The sequence below is a fragment of the Littorina saxatilis genome, linkage group LG17 (genome assembly GCF_037325665.1).
Source record: "Littorina saxatilis isolate snail1 linkage group LG17, US_GU_Lsax_2.0, whole genome shotgun sequence".
Taxonomy (NCBI): domain Eukaryota; kingdom Metazoa; phylum Mollusca; class Gastropoda; order Littorinimorpha; family Littorinidae; genus Littorina; species Littorina saxatilis.
In genome coordinates, this window is record NC_090261.1 from 8,955,750 (window position 1) to 8,978,717 (window position 22,968).

At 41.3% G+C, this 22,968-nt stretch overlaps 2 protein-coding genes across 2 annotated transcripts in view; one reads left to right on the forward strand and one right to left on the reverse strand.

Annotated features, from left to right (window-relative positions):
- Nucleotides 1-22,968, reverse strand: part of LOC138952337 (cilia- and flagella-associated protein 61-like) — a 203,828-nt gene that overhangs the window by 123,379 nt on the left and 57,481 nt on the right. The window lies entirely within an intron of this gene.
- LOC138952343 (adenosine receptor A3-like) lies at nucleotides 2,859-6,616 on the forward strand. Its single transcript, XM_070323992.1, has one exon. The coding sequence runs from the start codon at nucleotides 3,755-3,757 to the stop codon at nucleotides 5,285-5,287; it is 1,533 nt and encodes a 510-aa protein (XP_070180093.1). The 5' UTR covers nucleotides 2,859-3,754; the 3' UTR covers nucleotides 5,288-6,616.

Below are 22,968 nucleotides of genomic sequence, written 5' to 3' on the forward strand. Positions count from 1 at the left end.
AACACATCAAAATTGCAGCTTGCAAATCAGTTAGGGGTCCCAAGAAAAACCCTTTGTCGATGGATTAACGACGAGGATCATCTCAGGAGTGAAGCTGTAGGTGGACGCTTGTCTGTCTCAAAGAAAAGGAAAAGAGGAGGAAAAGACGATGAAGTGGACGAGGCATTGGTTGATTGGTTCAATATGCCCTGGAAAATGCCTTCGGGGAAGAAGAACTGCATTGCCTGGACGACGGTTGTCTGTGCTGCAGTGAGGAAACGTGCCAATGCCAAACAGAAGCAGACGACACTGGACACATTTTTTGGAGACATGTAGAGCACGTATGCCAATGCACGAAACTTCCGCTTTCCGCTACCATAAGTAACTTCCAACATCCAATATTTTTGTTCTGAGAACTTCCCGATGCGATGTTCGGATAATCGGCCACTTCGGATAATCGGCCATAATTCAGTCAGTCCCAAAAGTGGCCGATTAACCGGAGTCGACTGTATATATATATACATACATACATACACACATACATACATACACACATACATACATACATACTTACACAAAAACACCCATAGACATGCACATTCACTTTTAATCAGAATCACACAGACAGACACACAGACGAACAGACACACACATATACACACACATACACACACGCACACACACACACACACACACACACACACACACACACACACACACACACCTGTTGCTTCTGTGGCTGCAATATATATGGCTTCCAAGCCAAGCGTGTGTCTTGGGTTACTCCAAAAAAAAGGTGTCATTTCAACCTGCGGAACCGCTTCGTTCTTCACTTTCAGTGAGAACTTGTGTAACTGTTTTTATATGGTGCCGATCGATCGAATTACCTGATGTTTTTGTTACATCTCTTTGTTTGTGTGGCTAATGATCTGCAATGTTTTTATATGGTGCTGATCGATCGAATTTTTTGTTACATCTCGGTTTTGTGTGACTGATGATCTTACATTATTATATGGCGCTGAAGTACTGTATAATTTAGTAATATCTCGATGTCTTTTAGACTATGATCTGCACTGGGTTTTGTAGCACGGAATTACCTGATCTGTAGGTACATCTCATTGAATGCGTAATGTCTGTTTAACGATGGCTTTAATACACAAAGTCACCTGGTGTTCTTCTTTGATCGCGATGTGTTTGCATAATTCATTTCGGTGCTACAATTTCCGTCTGTTCTGTTTCATCTTCATGCTTGTGTGTTTATTGATGGTATTATTATAATGCTGAATTAATTTCCCGACGATTTTTGACATTTAAACTGTGACTGATGACTTGAAATGACTTTTATGGCGCTGAGTTGTTTGATGTTCTTAATTGGTTCTCATAACTAATGATCTGACTTGGGTTTCTTTTTGGCGCTAAATACCTGATGTTATATTCAAATGTTTCTTTGTTCTGTTATGCAATTGTATTTGTTACATTTCATTGATTAGACAATTTCTGTGTTGCTATGACAGTTTTTTTGGAAAATCTGTTGTTTGTGTCATTATTGCATTGCAGGGGATTTTGTCATGCTGTATACCTGACCTTAATTGCACCACAACAAGGATAACAGATATTGTGTGTGTGTTGGTGAATGTATGTGTGTGTGTGTGTGTGTGTGTGTGTGTGTGTGTGTGTGTGTGTGTGTGTGTGTGTGTGAGAGAGAGAGAGAGTGTGAGAGAGAGAGAGAGAGAGAGAGATTCACATAAAAACAATAAGGATACATACATACATACATACATACACACATACATACCTGCATACATGGATATATACACACTTACATACACATAATTTGCTATATAATCGCGGATATACAGGTTAAGGAAGAAACGCACACATTTTCAGTCAGGCAGATTAAAATATAACGCATAACTGCAAACTTGTGCTGTAGTTAGTGTTTTCTTGTTTGGAAGTAACATTATTATCATTCAATGTGTGGAAATATGCTAAAATGTGAGGTTACAAATGTTTATAAAGATTGACATTGCGGAACATTAATACATTTTATAGTTTTTATTTTAAATTTATTATTTTTGAAAATATTGATTTTCAAGCTTAAGTTGTAAAGTTTTGATTATACAGCATCAAAAGTATGACAGCTAGATTGTACACAAAGAGATCTTCAATTTGATATATCGTATGACATCTTTACCTGTAAAACCACTGAAGATTTGCTTGTTCGCGTTTCTTAAATTTCGTGTGATGACGTCAATATAGCCTAAAATTGCAATCGGCTATAAAACCCTTTTTATTGCATTTATTGGTTCAACTGTGATACATTTGTGGTTGCTGCAATCTGTTTTATAAAATAAAACCGAAAAGGTCATTTCTTTTTGCTTTTTTTAATTTGTCGCCCTGTACATAACTTCCCAATTGTGAAAAAATCGCATATTTGCCTGACTTTACAGTCCAATACCTCCAAATGTATAATTCTAACAGGCTTCAAACTTTACACAGCAATTCTATAAGTACTTTTACATTTCAAACCTGAACTATAAGAACATTGCTTAATTTTGAAGCTGTTTACAGCACTCTAAAAATGGCCTTCTGTGGTCTGTTCACGCTTACTGTCAGTGGGCCTCCCTACCGATGAAGACCTCGAAGTTTCAAATGGAAGCATGTTAATGTGTAATTAATGACCGGTAATTTTTAATGAGTTTGGGCATTCTGACCAATCACAGGATCTGTTTCATTAAAACGCAAACTTGATTGAATTACAATATAAAATAGCCTTAACTTTTTGTGTTCAGTGTATTATGACATCAACAAAATCTCGTGTTCACCGAGTTCTGGGGACTCATAACCATGATCAAGAAAAAGTTACGTCATCAATTGACGACAACTTGCGTCATCAAGCAACACTGGAATTACTTTCAGCACGTGGAGCGCTTCTTGTGTAAGCGAGAACACTGAAAACAAAACAGAATTACGATGAAGGATAGGTGATATCGAAGAAAAAGTTCAGAAGTACTCGTCAAGACTAAAGAAAAAGAAAAGGCATGAGTAAAGCAGAACAGTGACAATGCGGGCAATTAGTCTTAGACACACACTTCACTTTCTCAGTTTCTGTCCTTCATGTTGACACTTTTCTGCCACAGAGTAGTAAATTCCCATTCAAAGGATGTTGCTCTAACGGACTGCATCGTGCAAACAAATCTGTGCTAAGTGTACGGAATATGTGAATCTGTTCACATATGCACAAGCGAAAACTACGACCTTGAAATCTAGTGTTAACAGACCTCACGCGGAACATGAAAACAGAACTACGTTAGCAATACAAGACCACATCTGGAATAAGATAGGCAACGAGACAAAATGTTTTGGTATCTTCACACGGGCACGAGCACCAGCCTTAACTTGCCAGAACGGTAGACCGTACCCGAAAAATCATTCACAGATTCATCGAAGGACCGAACTGCCACAAATGTGCATCTTCTATGGACCAACCCCCTCCCCCCCCCCCCCCCCCCAACAAAACACACACACACAAAACACACACAAAAACTCACACAACAACACTGTTAGCGCACAACAAACCCGAGCATGATTCCTGTCCGCAACATTTGCTCTGACCCGGAACCGTAAAAGACGCAAGAACTCTGGCAGAGGCATACGTGGTTTATCACCAGTTTTTTGCTTGCAGATTAACACACAACACCTAGGTGCTTCTTGCTGAACTCTCTGTCTAAACCTAGCCCTACCATCTGCTCAGACTCGCAAATCTGTATCAAGTATGAACGCTTCACCGACAGCGTCGAACTTGCTGGTTAACAGAACCACAACTACTGCTGCAGTTCCTGGAGCGTACAACAGTACTGAAGACAACCACCACAGCATCAGCTACTATGGTATCGTCGTGTACTTAGTGTTCGAGTGTCTGATTGGCGTCGCGTCCGTGTGCACCAACTCCATGGTGCTGCTGGCCATGCTGAAGGAGCGCAAGCTGCGCACCATCACCAACTACTTCGTGGGCAGCCTGGCCGCCGCCGACGTGCTGGTGGGGATCATAAACATTCCCGTAGCCATACTGACCACGCTGGGCCTGCCCAAAAACTTCACGCTGTGCGTGCTGATGAACTGCATCCACGTGCAGGTGGCCCTCATCTCCGTGCTCAATCTTCTGAGCGTAGCCCTCGATCGCTTCTGCGCCATCCGCGTACCCTTCTACTACCGCAACGTTATGTCGGCGGCCCGGGCACGCCGCCTGGCGGGCATCATGTGGCTTTTTGCCATCTTCATCGGGATGATTCCGCTCTTCGGCTGGAACAACGGTGAGCACACCTTCAAGTACTGCAGCTTCGACGATGTCATTTCCCTGGAGTACATGGTCTACCTGATTCTTTTTGCCGTCACACTGCCCTCCTTCGTCGTGATGGTCTTGTGCTACGTGTACATCTTCTGCGTGGTGCGCTCAACCAAGAAAGCCATTATGCAAATTATGGTGCTGCACGGCAGGGAGCGAACCATGAAGACCATCTTGGATAACTTCCGCGGAGACAAGGGCATCCTGATGGTTATCTTCGTCTTCATGATCTGCTGGATGCCCTTCCATGTTGCCCACTGCCTGATGCTGTGGGGCGGATCTCATAGCGTGCCGCTCGGCGTCTACCTTGTAAGCATCGCCCTCAGCCACTGCAACTCCTTCGTTAACCCTTTCCTCTTCGCCTTCGGCAAGAGCCAGTTCAAAGTGACAATCAAGAGCATACTGTGCGGGGCTAGCACCACGATTGAATCGAAGGGGGTGAGGTCAGAGCCACACAGTGTCGAGGCTGACAGGCCGATGCCCTTTGTGCGACACCTGCTTGTGCTGGGTGTTTCAATAACCCTCAGCTCCAACAGCTCGGTAAGTGTGGCGTTATTTGAGGACGTAGTGGAGGACATCCGCCAGCATCCATTCTCAGGACCCAACCGAGAACGCATGAAGACGACGGCCATATATTTTCAGCCTAACGGCACGGAGATTCTTGCGCGGGATATCCGCGAGCATCCATCCTCAAGACTCACCCCACAACTAAGGCCGCCGCCGTCCCCAGTGATGTCGCTCAACACCGACAGCCGCTCCATAAGTCGCTACCAAACCTCCAGCAGCACGAAGAGTTTGTGGCAGTGGCTGAGAATCCCCAAGCATCCATCCTCAAAACCCACCCAAGAACTCAAGCCAACGACGTCCATAGCATCGCCGCCACCGTTGCTCAACAACACCTGTCGCTCCACAACCATCGTGGCTGCCGTCGTCAGCGTGCCCAACGACGTTGAGAATGCGTAACACTTTCATTTAAAAAAAACCACAACGGAATCTTATGTAAGCCTACTCTGTCACACAAAAAAACACGTTTTTCTTGAGCTGTAGTATAACAAAAATGTAATGTGTGTGTGTGTGAAATCACAAAACTTAACCATCTTCGTTTTGGAAAGTCACATGATGCTTTAACACAAACCGTACCCGAAGATCCCTTTCTTCTCTCATTCTTGCCTTTTCGAGGTAGCACTACCCTATGCCGGTGTAACACGAAATTTGATTGATTTTTTTGGAAGACTTACTTTACTAGTATATAATTATATACCATATATATACCGTTAATTTGTCACAAGACCTAAAACATAAAAAAAGAACAATAACGTCTTTCTCCGTTTGGATGTTTTTTTTTACCCTGACGTTCTCCCGCCCCTCTTCCCATTTGAGACAATTTAAGGACAGGCTTATTTGTTGTTATAAACAGAATTGGCATTCTGAAATAGAAGAAAATGTGAAGTATAAGTGGTTTTATTCCTTCAAGTGTGCATTTCAAGCAGAGAAATATTTGTGCATTACGGATAGTTGGAGAAGGGATAATTTTGCAAGATTCAGACTGAGGACATGTGGTTTATATAGCAATAAACAGTGGTTTGTAATTGATGAACAAGTACAAAATTGCTTATGTCCATTGTGTACAGAGGAACCAGAAGATGAAGTCCACTTCCTCTTCAAGTGTAAATGTTATGCGAGTTTGAGACAAAAGTTTGCAATTTTAGAATGTGCGTCCTCTCAGCCCGACATGAACACGGTGTTTCGACTGCTGGCATCGAGTGATTTGAGAGTGATGAGATCACTTGCATGTTTTATTGCCATGGCTTTGGATATAAGGAAGAACAAAATGGAAGAAAGAGAATGTACATTGCAGAGTATTAAGTAAACAACAGATGGGTGGTCTGTTCCCACAACATTCTTAATGATTTAAGTTTTAATGATTTGTTTGATGCTTTTAGACTTTTTAACGAATTTTAATGCATTATTGTATGATGATTATGCAACTGGGAGGAAGAATCCGTGTGTGAGCGCGAGCGTACGTTTGTGTGTGTGGGAGAGAGAGAGAGAGAGAGAGAGAGAGAGAGAGAGAGAGAGAGAGAGAGAGAGAGAGAGAGAGAGAGAGAGAGAGAGAGAGAGGAGTGTGTGTGTGGATGTGTTTGCAGAGATGGTTATGTTTATTTCTTCTGTAAATTATATCCCCTTGTCTAAAGGGCTTTTAAAACTGAGGACAATAAACTCTCAAAGCGTCAAAGCCTCTCTCTCTCTCTCTCTCTCTCTCTCTCTCTCTCTCTCTCTCTCTCTCTCTCTCTCTCTCTTTTTTTCAAGTTTCCTTTACAGGGTACTTCTTATTCTTCGTTCATGGGCTGTTGTGTGTTGTAACGACTGTCTGTGGACAGAAATCAGTCCGTTTTAAGGGTCAAATTTAGAGTGAACGCTGCCAGAAGTTTAAAAAAGTTAAACAGCGTAACGGTTTTGTAGTTGATGCTTCCGCAATTGTTTTGACATGTTGAGAGTATCCAGAGAGAGTCAAAGTTGTGAATGAAATCGTTTTGAGAGCTATAGCACCGTTAGTTCGTCAGATCGGGAGGTGGTCCATATTCGGAGCCGGTCCATATAAGGGACCCTACCTCTATATATTAAAATTTTAAAAAGTAACGAACAAAAATAAAAACAACTTACAAACGCGAGTCATGAGAACGTTTCCCCTTCTATTTCATCGAAATTGTGTATGTGTGTGTGTGTGTGTGTGTGTGTGTGTGTGTGTGTGTGTGTGCGAGACGGTGCGTGCGTGTGTACGTGCGCGTGCATGAGTGCGTGCTTGCGTTTGGTAGTGAGTGTGAGTGAGTGAGTGAGTGAGTGAGTGAGTGAGTGAGTGAGTGTGTGTGTGTGTGTGTGTGTGTGTGTGTGTGTGTGTGTGTGTGTATGTGATAGAGAGCGTTTAGGGAGAGCCAAGGAGACACAAATAGACTACACGGCGTAGAACTCTATCGTTCAAACTGGTTATACGGAGAAGGGTACCATGTGAACTTAGCAGAACCTGGTACCTAACTACTAAAAGAATAGAATTCATCAATGTTCACGCATTAATAGCTGCGTATACGCTAGTACTGATTTTATCAATGAATTAATTTACCAAAGAGGCAGTTATCTCCCTGCCGAAGCCACGATTATTCCTCATGGAAAATCGTCCGCAGTGAAAAGCTTTTTAACCAATGAGAATTTAGCTGTGTTTGTTTCCGCGGGACATATCATCATGGCAGCAAACTGCACGATACGTTTTCAGAATGTAGACACTGACGAAAAACTGACCCCTTTTTCAAGTGTTTCGTGGGCAAAAGCTTTGACATGATGTGCATCTGAGTGGATTAACCTTGACCGTGAAGAACAGGCTGTCAGCCAAAAAATTGACGGAACGAGTCGCAAATGGACAAACAGCTGAAACGAGTACCTATAATAATAATAATTGTCAGTAAGTACTGGTGTCACATGACTGATGTGAACCAGTTGATTGGCTAATGGCGATGCGCTAAAACTGTTAGCGCACTCTTGGAGTGCGCTAACTTTTCCACAGAGCGTATTCTTACGCCCTTTACCTAAGCAAGACTGTGCTCTCATCCTCAGAATTAATTACTGACATGTAGCTTATATTTTCCACAATACCAAATGACCATAAATTCCCTGCTTCTCAATTAAAGCAGAAGTGGGTTTTTTCTGACAGATTGCATGTGCCTGTGCCACAGTGCGGCTGCCACTGATCTAAAAATACAAGCCGCTGTGTTTCATCTAATTCTCGCCGACTTGCATAGATTCTTCTCATCGTGTTTGTGGCATGTAGCTTATCATCCACATTACCAAATGATGAGTTAATATAAAATTCCCACCCGCTAGCAGAAAACACAAGTGTTATTCCGATAACGTACCAGCTAGACCAGTTTGGAAGACTGACTCGATCGACTCTGTCATACGTAGCCGCACTGACTACACTGAAATACGACTGCATCAGTTCAGTAAATGAATGGTTTCCGAATTATTATTTCAAGGCAAGAACAATCGTAATCGAAAACGTGTAGGGTTCAGAACGTTCTTGCCATTATAAGACTTATTACCAGCGTGCCTCGTGCGTGCAGACTCAGTCAGTGCAGACTGCATGCAGTGGTTTGATTGCCCTAGCAGACGACATAAACCCCGCTCAGCAAATTAACATGTTGGGCAAATGTGAACGAAAAAACGATGGGGATATAATACGTGTAGGGTTCAGAGCATTCTTACCGTTCATATTTAGTATCAGACTCCCCGATGAGTGAAGATAAAACACGAGAAATATGCCACATTTGTTTTGAAAATGTGCGAACCGTCGAGTCCCGCGGCTTCGAGTCAATTCAAGGGGAGTCACTCCGCACAGTCAATCCGTCGAAGCTCGACTGGAGGTTTCGAATCGCAAATAATGAAGAGCACAGCCCTTTCTCCGAGTTCAAATGAGGTCTCTCTGAAAGATCATCACTGTTCAGATTAACGCTACACTGGAATTTACCAACAGAAATTATAATGCGTGTGACGAAAGCACGACACACTTGAGACACCCCACACAAAAGTAGATCTTTACTGTACACGACCTGACCACACAGTTATGCCTATTCAAATGCGCGTTGCAAAATGTGCGCTTGGAATCTTCTTTTTTCTATGGCGGTACTGACAATATCGTTATTGAAACAATCCCAGTGCACTAAGGGATTTATAGAGCAAATCTCGAAAATAATTATTGAACTCAGCGCTATGCGCTTCGTTCAATAATGAATTTTCTCGATTTGCTCTATAAATCCCTTAGTGCACTGGGATGTCTCAATAACTTAAATAATAATGCAAACTTTTATAGCGCTATTCTAGAAAATTGTCTACTCTTAGCGCTTTACAATACATACATCGACCAAGCATACTATACACGCACAGGCAAAGAAACCGACCAAACATAACCAACAAACTATACATGCACAGGCAAAGAAAACGACCAAACATACAATACACGCACAGGCAAAAATAACGACCAAACATAAACAAACATACTATAACCAAACATAACCAACATACTATACGCGCGCAGGCAAAGAGAACAATCAGCACATATAATGATTACTGACATCTAATAATGCAGGCATACAGTGACAATCCAATACACAGCCTAAGCACAAGAACCACAGTAGGCTTCTATATAAAAACGTGTCAACGATACTATTTACACACACACAGACACCTATCATCGTGTCGTCTGCTACCAGCGTCTGACATGTATTGTTCGACTCCAGCGAGCGAAGAAACACTATGTACAGCGAATTGACACTTCCAGTGATGCTGTTGTTGTCACTCCTTCAGATCCACAGATCCAAAACGTCTAGAAAGCTAGCAGCGATGATGGAGGAACAGAAAGAAGTAGAGAAGAGGAAAAACAACTTGATCCTAGTGAACGTGAAGGAAAGTACCAGAATAGAGATTGAAGAGAAGAAGAAGGATGATATAGAAGCTGCCAAACACATTTTTGGTATGCTGGTGGATATTGAAGAGGGAGATGTTGTTGAACCTGTCAGACTGGGGAAGGTGGGGGGCAACGCCCCCAGAATGCTCAGAGTCACAATCAGAAATGAGGAGAAAAAGAAGGAAATAATGAGAAAAGCTCCCACCCTGAATCGAGGAACAAATGACAGAAACAAAAAAGTGTACATTAACCATGACCAAACTCCCCTGCAGAGGCAGAAGTACAAGGACCTAAGGGTGGAGCTGGACCAAAGAGTGGCTGCAGGAGAGAAGAACCTGGTGATCAGACAGGGGAAGATTGTGGAGCGCAAGACATGGACCAAGACTGTTGACAACAACGAACAGACTGCCGTGAAGGACGACGCCACTGCTGCCAGCAAAGGCACGTCCAATGGCCGTCCCGAATGACTGAACAAAAGAAATGTAAATAGTGTACATAAAACTAAGGAAACAAAAAGAAAAAATCAGAAGGTAAATAGTGGTACAGATGCATGTAAAGTTGTTTACTCAAATGTTGATGGTTTCTTGAACAAGAAGGATGAGTTTATGACCCGCATTGACCAAATTAAGCCTAAGATTATTGCACTCAGAGAAATTAAGGCAAAAAATTCACAAACTTTTAATGAGGGAGAGTTTATAATTCCCAACTATGATATGTTTATGAACAAGAATCACAAAAGAGGTGTAGCCTTGTATGTGGATAGTAAGTTGAACGCACGAGAGTGCGATGATGTTAACGTAAGTAACTTTGAGGAAAGCGTTTTTTGCACCTTTAACAGTGCAAACAAGGAAAGTGTTCTGTTGGGCTGTATTTATCGTAGTCCTAACACCAGCTCTGAGGAGAACGATAACAAACTATTCCAAATGATGAGGTCAAATGAAGTGGCACAGTACGACAAAGTATGTATTATGGGTGATTTTAATTTCCCAGGTGTTCGTTGGGATGGGGTGTGGACAGGTGAAAAGAACAACAACATAATAGAGCATATTCTTGACTCTTTTTTGATTCAGAAGGTTCAGGAACCTACCAGACGGAGAGTGGGCCAGAGGCCGACCCTGGACGATTGGGTTCTAGTTAATGAACAAAATTTAATTTCTGATGTTGATCACCTTGACCCTGTGGCCAAGAGTGACCATGATGTTTTAAGTTTCCAGTTGTACATTGCGCAACAAAAAGAAAATCAGGAGGCGAAATATAACTATAACCTTAAGAAAGGTGACTACAGTAAGTTTAGAAGAATAGTTAAGGAGCATGACTGGTCAAATCTGGCCGAACTCGGCGTGGAGGAGGCCTGGAGCTGCATAAAGACCGTGCTACATGATGGTATGGAAAAGTGTATTCCCAAGGTAAAGAAAACACATTAAAAAAATATGAAACCTAAGTGGTTGGATAATAAAGCCATGAGGCAGATAAAGAAAAAGCATAGCGCTTATAAGAGATATTTATGCACAAAGTCCGGACATGACTACCTAAGATACATTAAGATAAGAAATACTTGTACAAAAGACCTGAAAAAATCCCGTAAGGAATACGAAAAACAGATTGCAAAAGAAGGGAAGATAAACCCTAAGATGTTTTGGAAGTACGTCCAGGAGAGAATGAAGACTTCTACAGGTATAAGCACTTTGAAAAAGGTGGATGGATCTTTTGTGGTTGACGATATGGGTAAGGCAGAAACCTTAAATGAGTATTTTTCTAGCGTTTTTACACGCGAGGACGTGTCAGACATCCCGACTATGACGGAAGGCTGCTATTCAGATGGGGCATCCTTATCTGAAATAAGAGTGACACCCTTAGCAGTTAAAAAGAAACTGAAAGAGTTGGATGAAAATAAAGCCCAAGGGCCTGATCTAATCCCATCAAAGGTACTTAAGGAGTTGTGTGATGAACTATCTATCCCATTATGCTTGCTGTTCAACAAATCTTTGGAATCTGGAAATATACCAGGTGATTGGAAAACAGCGGAGGTAACCGCTATTTTCAAAAAGGGTACCAAGTCAGAACCAGGTAACTACAGACCAGTAAGCTTAACCTGTGTAACATGCAAGGTATTGGAGTCTCTTGTTCGGGATTCTATAGTGTCTTATCTCACAGACAATAATTTATATGCTGACTGTCAGCATGGTTTTAGAAAAAGACGTTCTTGTGTCACTCAACTCATAGAGGTCATGGAAGACCTCACAAAATTCGTTGATGAAGGTGAAGCCATAGATATAATTTACTGTGACTTTAAGAAGGCCTTCGATACTGTGCCGCATGAGAGATTACTCCTAAAGCTTGCATCGTATGGGCTTAGTTCCAGCGTCCTTCCCTGGATTCGGTCATTCCTGAGTGGCCGGTCCCAGAGGGTACGAGTTGGACAGGCAACGTCGAACCAAGCAGCAGTTCTCAGCGGAATTCCACAGGGCAGCGTTTTGGGGCCGGTTCTATTTACAGTGTTTATAAATGACCTACCAGATGTGGTTAGTGGTATAGTGAAGATTTTTGCGGATGATACAAAACTGTACAATAAAGCAACAAACAGTTCAGTCATGCAAAAAGACATACACTTACTTCAGGATTGGACAAATAAATGGAAATTATTTTTTAATGTTTCAAAGTGCAATGTTCTGCATTCTGGTAAAAAGAATCCCAAATATGACTACGTGATGACTGTCAATGATGCTATTGAAAAAATAAATGTATGTGATGAGGAAAAGGACATCGGTGTTGTTTTCGACAGCAATTTGTCATTCGACCCGCATATTCGAGGAGTTGTGTCAAAAGCTAATCAGAGGATTGGAATTATCAAACGAACGTTCTCATTTCTTGACAAGGACACCTTCTTAAAGCTATACAAAGCCTTTGTGAGACCACTGGTGGAATATGCAAATGTGGTGTGGAGCCCATTCCTCAAGAGACAGTCTCAGACAATTGAGAGGGTGCAGCGTCGAGCAACTAAAATTCTAAAGGAGTGCCGGGATAAGTCTTACGCGGACAGACTCAAATACCTAGACCTCCACTCTCTGAAGGGAAGGAGGACAAGGGGTGACCTAATACAAACATATAGAATTATAAATGGGGTGGATGACATTGACATGCACAAAATATTCACATTCAAGCAGACAGACAACACCAGAAACAGCCACGGAAAAATCTTTGTTCAACACTGTAAGACTAACAAGCGCAAGTTTTCGTTTTCTCAAAGAGTTGCTAACAATTGGAATGCACTACCCGCTAACATAAAATTCGCACCCACAGTAGACGCCTTCAAAAACTTCTTGGACAATTCTCCAAAATTTCTTAACCTTTTTTACGACTTTGATTGAAAGCATTGAAAGAATAGGGATTTAGGCATGCAAAGTATCTGACAAAGAAGGGGCACCAATAAGGCCTCGCGGCCTTCGGCTAACAAATATAGCCGCCCCTATATACTACTACTACTACAGTGTCAAGCTCTCCTGCCTTGGTCAAGCGTAACAAGCGAAATGCAGCAGTGTGTTGACCCCAGATGTCTTCCTGCGTATGTTACACTACTAGTACTAGTTTTTCTATGATAGTTATGGTCCAGTGAACGATACCTTCCTGTGGTTACACATAAGGCCAAAAAAAAAAAATTGTCTGTTTAGGGTAACATGACCCAAAAAAGTAGGGTCGGTAGGTAGGTAAAGTTTTGTTTTTTTGTTTTTTTGTTTTTTTGTAAATGCTATGTTGGCTGAACATTCACTTCTTATATTTGATGAATACATGTTTCAAAACTAACGTATAAATAAAACAGAGAGAAAGGGAGAGGAAGAAACGCCAAATGTCTCTTTTTAGCATTTTTACCTCTTTTTTTTTTTTTTTTTTTTTTTGAAATCAAAAAAAAGTTTTTGGGTCGGCGCCAAATCGATAGGGTCGGTCGGGTTACCCTAAACAGACAATTTTTTTTTTTTGGCCTAAAAGGAAAGGGCCTGAACCTTCTGAGCAACCAGTGGCGACTTAAGCTGACTGACATATGGCGAGATGTGTTCAGTGAGTAAAAACCTGCTTGAATTTCATTTGAAATAGTTGTGTGTATATTTCTGAGCAAATTAAGTTTGATATTGATAATCTTCAAATTAACACTTCATAGCATCACAACAGTTTAGGATTAATATAGCAGAGGTACAATAAGGTGCAGATGCAACATGTTATTGTTTATACAGGGGCTTATGTGTATTAGTTACAGCCATGTACTTCTTCTAGCAGAGAGAAGTAGTCCTTGGTTACAGCTAATGAGTTATGATAGTCAACTGTGCTTTTCAATGGGTTAAATTCAGAGTGTGAAATGCACTAGACAGTTGTTTTACTGCAACAAAGATCACCTACTTTGGTAATTTTGAATTCTGACTGTAGGTACTAAGGTTGTCATTAATATTATGACAGAAATTCATATTAGAATACACAATAACACTGCAGTACATGCATGCAGATATTGACAAACTAATGCTTGGGCACACACATGTTCTGTTCTGTTTACATGTCATTGTTTTTGTATATATCTGAGTTTTAACTGCACAGATAAACAGTTGAAACACATTGTACACACCCCCTATAATGATGTTATACATTTCAACCATTTATGTATCTTATTATTTCTCCTGCAGTTCCTCCCCTTGGCACTTGACCTACTAGCCTTCTTTGCAAAGCTTCCTCAGCTGCATCTACAGACCTTACCCAATTGGACTGGATTCAATGCTGCAGTGCAAGATGGCAGATTCCGCCAATGTCGAAAGTGTAGGTTTGATGAATTGTGTTCCATACAAAATAGGATATACTAACAGTTACAGTGTAACGAATACATTGGAATTGGTTTCCACTAACATTTTCTAACACGCTGTCACTTTTTTTTTTTAAAGTTGAAAGGAAGTGAGGACATTTTTATTCAGTGGAACCCCCAAAGTTAAGACTTCCTCCATTTAAGACCTTGCCTTTTCAGATTTTCTGTTCATAACTTCTCTAAATTTACCCTGATTTAAGATTCTCCTTTTTAAGACCTGGTTTTCTCAGATTTGTAGAGGTCATAAATGTGGGTTCCACTGTACATGTATAAACCTAACATGTTTTTTGTAACTAACCACTTCAGTGGAAATGTAACTTTTTTCTTTTCTTTTTTAAACACTGGGACCATATACTGTTTCTTTTATCTTTGTTCTTAGCACAGGCACACAAAATATACTTTCAAAGTTTCATTATTATTATTTTTCAAGCAGCCAAAATGTGTTTTTTTTAAAGCAAAAATGTATTTACACTTTCTCACACAAACTTTTCGTTGTTTTTTCTGCTTCAAGCATCTGATTGTTTTCTCGGCTTGCACGTTTTTCTATGTAATATGTTGTACAGATTGGGTACCTGTCTAACAAAATAACTGAAAAGAAACATGTATACACCTAAAATGGTTTTTTTTTAATTTTTTTTACCCTTCCACTTTATTGGACATGTCTGTTTGTGGGTTTTTTAAACACTGGATCCTTAAAGGTGTTTCTTTTATCTTTGTTACCAGCACAGGCACACAAATAAAATGTTATAATTTTTTTTAAACACAAGCAACCAAAACGTGTAATTATTTTAAACAAACATTCATTTACACGTACTCACACAAACAAACTTGTCGTTCTTTTTATCTACTTCAAGCACAATTATGCTCTTTTAACCCGCCTATACGTTTTCCTTTGTCTGTTGTACAGGTTCGATACCTGCCTATGATAGTCAGCAGTCCAACAGACACATCGACGGTTCTTGCCATACATTCAGGTTTCAAGGGAACTGGAACTGCAACACATTGTCCTCGTTTTTGACCAGGCCAATTTTGCGAAAGCACAGGTCATCAGGTGGCAAGACCCAGTCTTCAGGGAGACCCTGATTCATTCCTGACTTTGAACATGCAGTGTACAAAAACTTTGCTGATCATGTGTACATTTTTCATTTCAAGATCCTATGTGAGCTGAGCGTGCATAGAACAGAAACTTTGTAGGTGTGTGCATCTTCCCCATATTCCGATGAGTGCTGAGAAACTTTGCGGTACATATCACGCTTTGACCTTGTGTCAACTGTTCCGCCGCGCCTTTGCTTAAACTTGCGGATAATGCAATTATCTTCATTTGCCAGTATTTGATGGTAGGTTCTATTAATATTCCCTTGAAAGTCAATCATATAGTTTAAAGAGTTTTAAGTGTCTGTTTTGTACAGTTTGCAGCATGATATCAGGGATGTTCCTACAAATTCATACATGTATACAGGACAAATGTCCTCTAGCTCTTCAACATCAATAGGACATTTGAACGCTTTTAGAAACGTCAATGGACATCATAATTTTGTGCAAAACACATTCCATGGAATGGCTCCAAAATCATACGCTCAAGGAAAAGCTTAATATTTTCACACACACACACACACACACACACACACACACACAGTCATATACAAAGAATATTTGTGCTTAGATTGTTTTATAATCTAGTTTGAAACATGTTCAGCTTTATTTGATCTTTGGCAGGCTTTATTTTTTATTTTTTTTGGTGGTATATTTCAATGAGCTTCGTCAAAATGTAATACGTAAGAGCGCTGAAGTTTTGTATAGAAAGGAAAAGTTAACGAATATTGCGCTGTTTGAAGGAATGGAGTTCTTTTCGCCTAAAGAATTCCTGTGATTAACTAAGTTGTAAAGGGCAGTTGACCGTTCTACCTGGGGAGGGGTTGCATTATGTTGGTGGTATATATATATATATGTTAGGCGCGTTTGATCGATCTGCGCGATCGCGCTGCGCGTTTGGTGGATCGATCAAACGCGCACACATCGATCGATGTGTGCGCGTTTGATCAATACAAAGAATACAAGAATCGTTAAAACGCGCAGCTCTTATATACTTGCGCATTTGGACGATCCGTCTCACAAATCACCATACTACGCACACACACGTCTGCTGGCAATGACCTTTCTTCCAGCTAGTCCTGATCTAAGCAAAATGGTTATAATCGAAATGGGAATACATAGGAACAAACTTTTTATGATGAAACGCAGACACACGCAATAATAGTAATATAAGAATAAGATCATAAGAGAGAGAGAGAGAGAGAGAGAGAGAGAGAGAGAGAGAGAGAGAGAGAGAGAGAGAGAGAGAGAGAGAGAGAGAGAGAGAGAGAGAGAGACAGACTGTTTGAAAGATTGAGAGGCCTGACAACAAACAAAGCTATAAGTGTCTAAACAACAATCTGTAAGACATTTTAAAAAAGAAGAAAAAATGGGATTATATTGTACCAATCACTTAGACTACCTCAAAGACATCACATCACAGGTATATATGCGTCGAGGTTGCACCTGATCATCCATTTCACATGTATTAGCTCATTGAGTGTTTAATTGTCCTTTAATAGCAAATGATTTAAAAGTTCAGCTGTTTTCATGAGATGTCAGAGGGATGGACAGAGATGAGGAAGGAGGGATTGGGGGGAGAGACTGAGAGACTAAGAGAGAGACTGAGAGAGAGAGAGAAAGTGTGTGTGTGAGAGAGAGAGAGAGAGAGAGAGAGAGAGAGAGAGAGAGAAGAGAGAGACAGAGAGGAGAGAGACAGAGAAGAGAGAGAGAGAGAGACTGAGACTAAGAGAGAGAGACAGAGAGAGAGATCCTGAGAGACTGAGCGACTAAGAGAGAGAGAGAGAGAGAGGGAGAGAGAGAGACTAAGAGAGAGAGAGAGACAGAGGGAGAGAAGAGAGAGCGATAGAGAGAGAGAGAGAAGAGAGAGAGAGACTAAGAGAGAGACAGAGCGAGAGAGAGAGAGAGAGAGAGAGAGAGAGTGATACTGAGAGACTAAGAGAGAGAGAGAGAGAGAAACATTGAAACATAGAATTTTATTACAGGAAAGATAGCATTAGGTCCGTAGGACCTTTCTTCCAGCTAGTCCTGATCTAAGCAAAATGGTTATAATCGAAATGGGAATACATAGGAACAAACAAAAGGGAGAGAGAGAGAGAGAGAGAGAGAGAGAGAGAGAGAGAGAGAGAGAGAGAGAGAGAGAGAGAGAGAGAGAGAGAGATCAAGAGAGAGACTGTTTGAAAGATTGAGAGGCCTGACAACAAACAAATCAAAAACGTTGTTGGGGTATATTTCGGAACATTCCTGTATTTGAAACTTTTCACTTCCGGCGTGCGATGTGTGTGTGTGGTAGGGACTTACTTTGTGACAGATCGTCCAAATGCGCAAGTATAAGAGCTGCGCGTTTTAACGATTCTTGTATTCTTTGTAGCCTATTCTTTGCATCGATCAAATGCGCACACATCGATCGATGTGTGCGCGTTTGATTGATCCACCAAACGCGCAGCGCGATCGCGCGATCGCGCAGATCGATCAAACGCGCCTAACATATATACTAGAGGAATACCCGGCTTCGCCGGGGTGAATCGCGAGACAGAGACAGACAGCGTGGCCAAATGTAACCGAGTGCCGAAACATCACAATCATATTTGAAGCCGAAGTCCACTCAAACGGGATTGAGAATAACTGTTATGGCTTCTGGAAGGAAGGCCTGAATATTCAGTCACACACCAATGCCGCCAGACCACATCACAAACAGAACTCTACAATCCACAGGTGTTGCCCACACACACACAAACACACACACACACAGAGAAGCCGTATATATATATATGTATATATATATCTATAAATATATAGAGATAGGTGACAGTGTATTTTTCGCGTGGCTATAAATTGATTCGACCTTTTCACTTTGACAGTAAGAACAACTTCCGGGTGCAAGGGAAGCGTTCTGGACAGCGCAGTGACATTCTAAAAATAGTAACGTAGTAACGGGAATATGGATTGACGCCACATGAAGGAAGGGAGATAAACGCTGAAAAAACTGGAGAAGATAAAGAGAAAAACCCAAATCGGTTCAGCGCTGCGCGCTGAGAGCACGTGTTGAAATATCTCATGTCGAGTCCCATCGCTGTCGACGACGCCAAATGTAATCGAGTGCCGAAACACCACAATCACCTTTGAAGGCGAAGTCCACTCAAACGGGATTGAGAATAAATGTTATGGCTTCTGGAAGGAAGGCCTGAACATTTCAGACCCACACCAATGCCGCCAGACAACATCACAAACAGAACTCTACAATCCACAGGTGTTGCAAACACACACACACACAGAGAAGCCGTATATATATATCTATATCTATATCTATACATATATAGAGATAGGTGACAGTGTATTTTTCGCGTGGCTATAAATTGATTCGACCTTTTCACTTTGACAGTAAGAACAACTTCCGGGTGCAAGGGAAGCGTTCTGGACAGCGCAGTGACATTCTAAAAATAGTAACGTAGTAACGGGAATATGGATTGACGCCACACGAAGGAAGGGAGATAAACGCTGAAAACACTGGAGAAGATAAAGAGAAAAACCCAAATCGGTTCAGCGCTGCGCGCTGAGAGCACGTGTTGAAATATCTCATGTCGAGTCCCATCGCTGTCGACAACGCCAAATGTAATCGAGTGCCGAAACACCACAATCACCTTTGAAGGCGAAGTCCACTTAAACGGGATTGAGAATAACTGTTATGGCTTCTGGAAGGAAGGCCTGAACATTTCAGACCCACACCAATGCCGCCAGACCACATCACAAACAGAACTCTACAATCCACAGGTGTTGCCCACACACAAACACACACACACACAGAGAAGCCGTATATATATATATGTATATCTATATCTATAAATATATAGAGATAGGTGACAGTGTATTTTTCGCGTGGCTATAAATTGATTCGACCTTTTCACTTTGACAGTAAGAACAACTTACGGGTGCAAGGGAAGCGTTCTGGACAGCGCAGTGACATTCTAAAAATAGTAACGTAGTAACGGGAATATGGATTGAAGCCACACGAAGGAAGGGAGATAAACGCAAAACACTGGAGAAGATAAGGAAGAGTTACTGGGAATGGTGAAATGAACAGAAAAACCAAAATCGGTTCAGCGCTGCGCGCTGAGAGCACGTGTTGAAATATCTCAGTCGATGAGGTTGTGTCCGGGGTGTAGCTGAATACGGTGTCCAAATTTGAAAAAGATCCACCGAGAACTTTGGCGTTGTGATGTGGTCTAGCGGCTTTGGTGTGTCGGTATGGGGTCCCGGGTAGCTCAGGTGGAACCAAAATCGGTTTAGCGCTGCGCGCTGAGAGCACGTGTTGAAATATCTCATCGATGAGGTTGTGTCCGGGGTCTCTCTGAATAAGCCCACCAAATTTGAAGCAGATCCATCGAGAACTTTGGCCGTACATCGCGCACAGACACACAGACACACAGATACACAGACACACAGACACTAGTCGTATATATATATAGACTAGAGGAATACCCGGCTTTGCCGGGGTGAATCGCGAGACAGAGACAGACTGTGTGGACGGTAGTGACAAAGAAAACGGTTCACCACAATCACCTTTGAAGGCGAAGTCCTGTCAAACGGGATTGAGAATTTGGGATTGAGAATTTTAGAGCTTATTTCTTAGCCCTATATTATCTGTTGTGGCTTCTCAAATGCCAGAACATACAGACAGACAAAAGCCGCTAGACCCCATCACAAACAGAACTCTTAAATCCACAGGTGTTGCCCACACACACACACAAACTCCCGCAGTGGGGCACTGCGGTGGTTATGAAATTAAAGGCCCCTCCTGTTTTTGGAACCGCAGGAGCTTTCTAGTTTGCTGTTAGGTAGATTTTTGGTTCCTCTTTCCTGTCATGCTCTCTTTTTCTTCATGAATTCTTTTCTTTTTTCTGCCTTCTTGCTCATTCACCTGTATTTTTTCCAAAAATCTCTTCTCTTGCCGCTTGTCTCGCGATTCATGTATAGTTTAATCTGTTAGTGTTCTGATGTAAGTCCAGCAGTAGATAGGTTAAGCCTATTTTAACATACTGGAAACTGGTAATCTTCCAGTAGGTATTAATTTAGTTTTACTAAAGCCTGCTGGGACACAAGTAATGGGTTAGTGCATTTGTAAACAGGAATCGCTTGACAAGTGGCCCCCTTCATCCCCCCCTTCCTCGTCCTGATATGGCTCTGCGTAGTCGGCTGGACGTTAAGCAACAAATAAACAAAAACAAACAAACAAACAAACACACACAAACACACACACACACACACAGAGAAGACGTATATATATATATATATATATATGTATATCTATATCTATAAATATATAGAGATAGGTGACAGTGTATTTTTCGCGTGGCTATAAATTGATTCGACCTTTTCCCTTTGACAGTAAGAACAACTTACGGGTGCAAGGGAAGCGTTCTGGACAGCGCAGTGACATTCTAAAAATAGTAACGTAGAAACGGGAATATGGATTGAAGCCACACGAAGGAAGGGAGATAAACGCAAAACACTGGAGAAGATAAGGAAGAGTTACTGGGAATGGTGAGCACGTGTTGAAATATCTCATCGATGAGGTTGTGTCCGGGGTGTAGCTGAATACGGTGTCCAAATTTGAAAAAGATCCACCGAGAACTTTGGACGTGCATCGCGAACAGACAGACAGACAGACAGACAGACAGACAGACACTAGTCATATATAGATATATATATATATAAATATATCATCTAATTTCAGTAAAACTTTGGTCACAAATCAAATCATACATTCAATGTTAAGGAACATTAAACATAGTGTGCAGAAATTGGTTTATTGATGTATGGCACACAGCTCCACAGTGTGTGTTTTTTTTCTTTAAGTTCAAACACAATGAACCCAGAATAATTGGAAACATAACTGTGCAACATGTCAACACTGTATCTATAATACTTTAAAAAAAACATCACAGGAAAACGCAAACTTTTTTTACGCGTCAAAATGAGAATGTCAAAATTGACACATCAACTGTGGCACTAATTACGACAACAAATTCAAAATGTTTGACACTATTGAGGCATTTCTGTATTAAAATAACACATTATGGAATGGAAAATAGATTTTTTTGTCAAAATCCCAGGTAGTACTGCCACCTTAAAGTTGATTTAAAAAAAAAGATTTTTTAACTTTTTTTTAAAATTGATTAATTTTTTTTTATTTAAATTTTTTTGTGAATTTTTTTTTTTGAAAGAAACTTCTTGAGGTGTGACTCTAAACACATGCCCCCCCCCCCCCCCCCCCCCCCCCCCCAAAAAAGTTTTTGTGAAAAAAAAGGTTAAAATGAATAATAAAAAACGCTCGCGCTGGACCCGAGTACTCTTCAGACATTCACACACACACACACACACACACACAAACACAAACAGTGTGCACAAAATGAATCGAACCCGGATCACTTTGGCCATAGACTCTCTCGTGCTCTCTGTCTCTCTTTTTTCCCGCAGTGGGGCACTGCGGTTATGAAATTAAAAGCCCCTCCTGTTTTTGGAACCGCAGGAGCTTTCTAGTTTGCTGTTAGGTAGATTTTTGGTTCCTCTTTCCTGTCATGCTCTCTTTTTCTTCATGAATTCTTTTCTTTTTTCTGCCTTCTTGCTCATTCACCTGTATTTTTTCCAAAAATCTCTTCTCTTGCCGCTTGTCTCGCGATTCATGTATAGTTTAATCTGTTAGTGTTCTGATGTAAGTCCAGCAGTAGATAGGTTAAGCCTATTTTAACATACTGGAAACTGGTAATCTTCCAGTAGGTATTAATTTAGTTTTACTAAAGCCTGCTGGGACACAAGTAATGGGTTAGTGCATTTGTAAACAGGAATCGCTTGACAAGTGGCCCCCTTCATCCCCCCCTTCCTCGTCCTGATATGGCTCTGCGTAGTCGGCTGGACGTTAAGCAACAAATAAACAAACAAACTGTCTCTCTTTCACCGAGACCAAACCCTGCATTGTAATTCCTTTGCCGAGACCATTTCCCCACGCGTTGTCTGACTTGCACTGAAATCATGCTTTTCTCGTCACTGCGTGACGTGTTCGCCGCCCAAGTCTGCCCTTTAGACCAGCCTCCCACCGCAAAAACTCCCACCGTTAAGAGTGGCTTTTGTGTTTTATGGGGCATTTAGGTCCCAGGTAACATTATGAAGTTTTAATACGATCAATCGGACCTATTATCAAGTTAGTGTATCAACTTTTGAACGAACTGCGCCCAGTAGTTTCCCAGCAATAAGCTGTTAAGT

Coding starts and splice junctions, on each gene's coding strand:
- LOC138952343 (XM_070323992.1), top strand. CDS start 3,755: ATGAACGCTTCACCGACAGCGTCGAACTTGCTGGTTAACAGAACCACA.